The 1,852-nt window shown below is 45.6% G+C and overlaps 1 protein-coding gene across 1 annotated transcript in view; it reads right to left on the bottom strand.

Annotated features, from left to right (window-relative positions):
• The window catches only part of PHLPP1 (PH domain and leucine rich repeat protein phosphatase 1), a 197,848-nt gene extending 196,002 nt beyond the window's left edge, over positions 1-1,846 (bottom strand). Inside the window, exon 1 of the mRNA XM_015559463.1 lies at positions 1,409-1,846. Within this exon, the coding sequence (XP_015414949.1) occupies positions 1,409-1,751 (343 nt within the window). The 5' untranslated portion in view covers positions 1,752-1,846. The remainder of the gene's footprint in view (positions 1-1,408) is intronic.
• Between the last annotated feature and the right edge of the window lie 6 nt (positions 1,847-1,852).

Here is a 1,852-nt window from a genome sequence, read left to right as displayed (position 1 = left end):
GCACACATAACAAATAAAGCCACCTATTTTCCAGGCCCCATAAACTTTAAAGGTATGTCATCCAGTTGGGATCTTATCTTCAGAAACAGCAAATACTATTATATTGTGACATGGTTTTCTTTATAAGGCAAAAATCTATCAGAAATCCACTTAAATTACAGAAAAACTTCAATGAAACTCAGAGGAGCATAACAGGAATGTTACTGGTCGTGCATATTTCAATGTGGGATAAAGATTTCTTTCTTCATTCAAACTGACTGAACTGACACAAGTTGGACCAGAAATAATTAAATAGCACAAATGGCTACTGATTAGTTACAAGTATGATTATTTTTCCACAACCTAGAATAATAAAGTTGGGGAAGATTTAACTTTCCTGATTTAATATTGTTATGCTAACTTTTTAAAATTCCTTATCACTAAGAACATAATTAATTCTTCAAACCAGAAGGAGAAAAGGATGCAAACAACTTATAAAGCTCAAATATAACAACCAGGATCTATGGCTCCCTAATTTATTACTGGTCAAGTCTTTAACCAAAGGAGAAATATTAGTCACCCTTAGTCAAGAATTTGATATGTCAATTATATCTCAATAAAGCTGGAATAAGTAAAGAGTAGAATATTTTTAAAAAAATTTAACCTAGAACTGAAAAAAGAACGAGGAGGATTTTTGAGATATTAACCACTTAAAGTCTTACTCTAATCTCAATTGCAAATCACACTGCAATGGTCAGTTCTGGCTATAAAGGTTGTAAGAAAGAAATGAAGGAAACAGGAAATAAATAGACAAAATTGTTTTTGATGCAAGAATCAAACTTGCAGAGGAAACTGTAATAAAGCATCAAAGCACTGGGGGGAAGTATCACTAAAGGATCCCATCTGTGAAGTTTCTAAGGAGGACTAAGTGGGCATAGGAACAGGGCAGAGAGCTGAACGTGCACCAGTTGAGGAGTAAGGAGCTCCTGGGGGATCTATGGCGCCTAAAATGGCCAACAGCGGACAATGTAGAGAGAGTGTATTTGAGCATTTCTGTTGGCCATTTTCCTCTATCGGTATTAAATGCACGTGACAGTTTACCTGAAATCCCAAACTGCCACAAAACCCAACAGGTTCATTGTTACATGTACTACCGCCCCTGTCAGGAGTCTGCTTGCAGCACTTCCTGGTGGCTCTGCCACCTCCTCCACAGGGCTTCCCAACCTCTGAGCCCTCAGATTGGCCAGACCCGCGCACTGAACAATTGCTCAACGGAGTATTACACAGATTACCACCGTGAACGCTGTAAAGAAATAACAAAGAGCGCCGAGGTCCAGCGTTTACTGGCCAACACACACCGACTTGACTCCTTTTTCGGGACCTGAAAGTGTTGACACCCAACACGTCCAAGTGCAGGTGGTTTCCTTACCTGCATAGAAGCGAATGAGGCAACCGATCTCTGAGTCCATGCCTTCCTCCTGCACCCTCCACAACTCCCCAAATCCCAGTTGAAAGAGGTAGTCATTTTGGATCTGCAATGGCTTCTCGTCCGCCTCCAGGCGCCGGGTGGTCTCTCCGTGGAACTGCACGTAAAGGGTGGGCAGTGCAGGCGCCTTCTCAGCGATCGCCCCGGTCCCACCCGCGATCGCCTGGGGGAGGCCAGAGGCCACGGCTGCTGCCGCCTTTTCCTCCCTAGGAAGATCGCAGGCGGCCTCGTCAAGGCAGTCGACGGCTCTCGGGGCTTTTGGCTGCAGCAGAGGCGGGGAGGCCATCGGGGAAGGCGGCCGGGCATCCGCTCCGGGCCGGGTGGGTGCAGAGTGGTCCGGCGGGCAGGACTGACCCGGAGCTCTCGCTGGGGTTGGAGCCGGGTCGG

The sequence above is a fragment of the Myotis davidii genome, unplaced genomic scaffold, assembly GCF_000327345.1.
Source record: "Myotis davidii unplaced genomic scaffold, ASM32734v1 scaffold11, whole genome shotgun sequence".
Classification (NCBI taxonomy): Eukaryota; Metazoa; Chordata; class Mammalia; order Chiroptera; family Vespertilionidae; genus Myotis; species Myotis davidii.
Note: the sequence above shows the minus strand (reverse complement) of the source record. Positions and strands in the feature narration are given on the sequence as shown.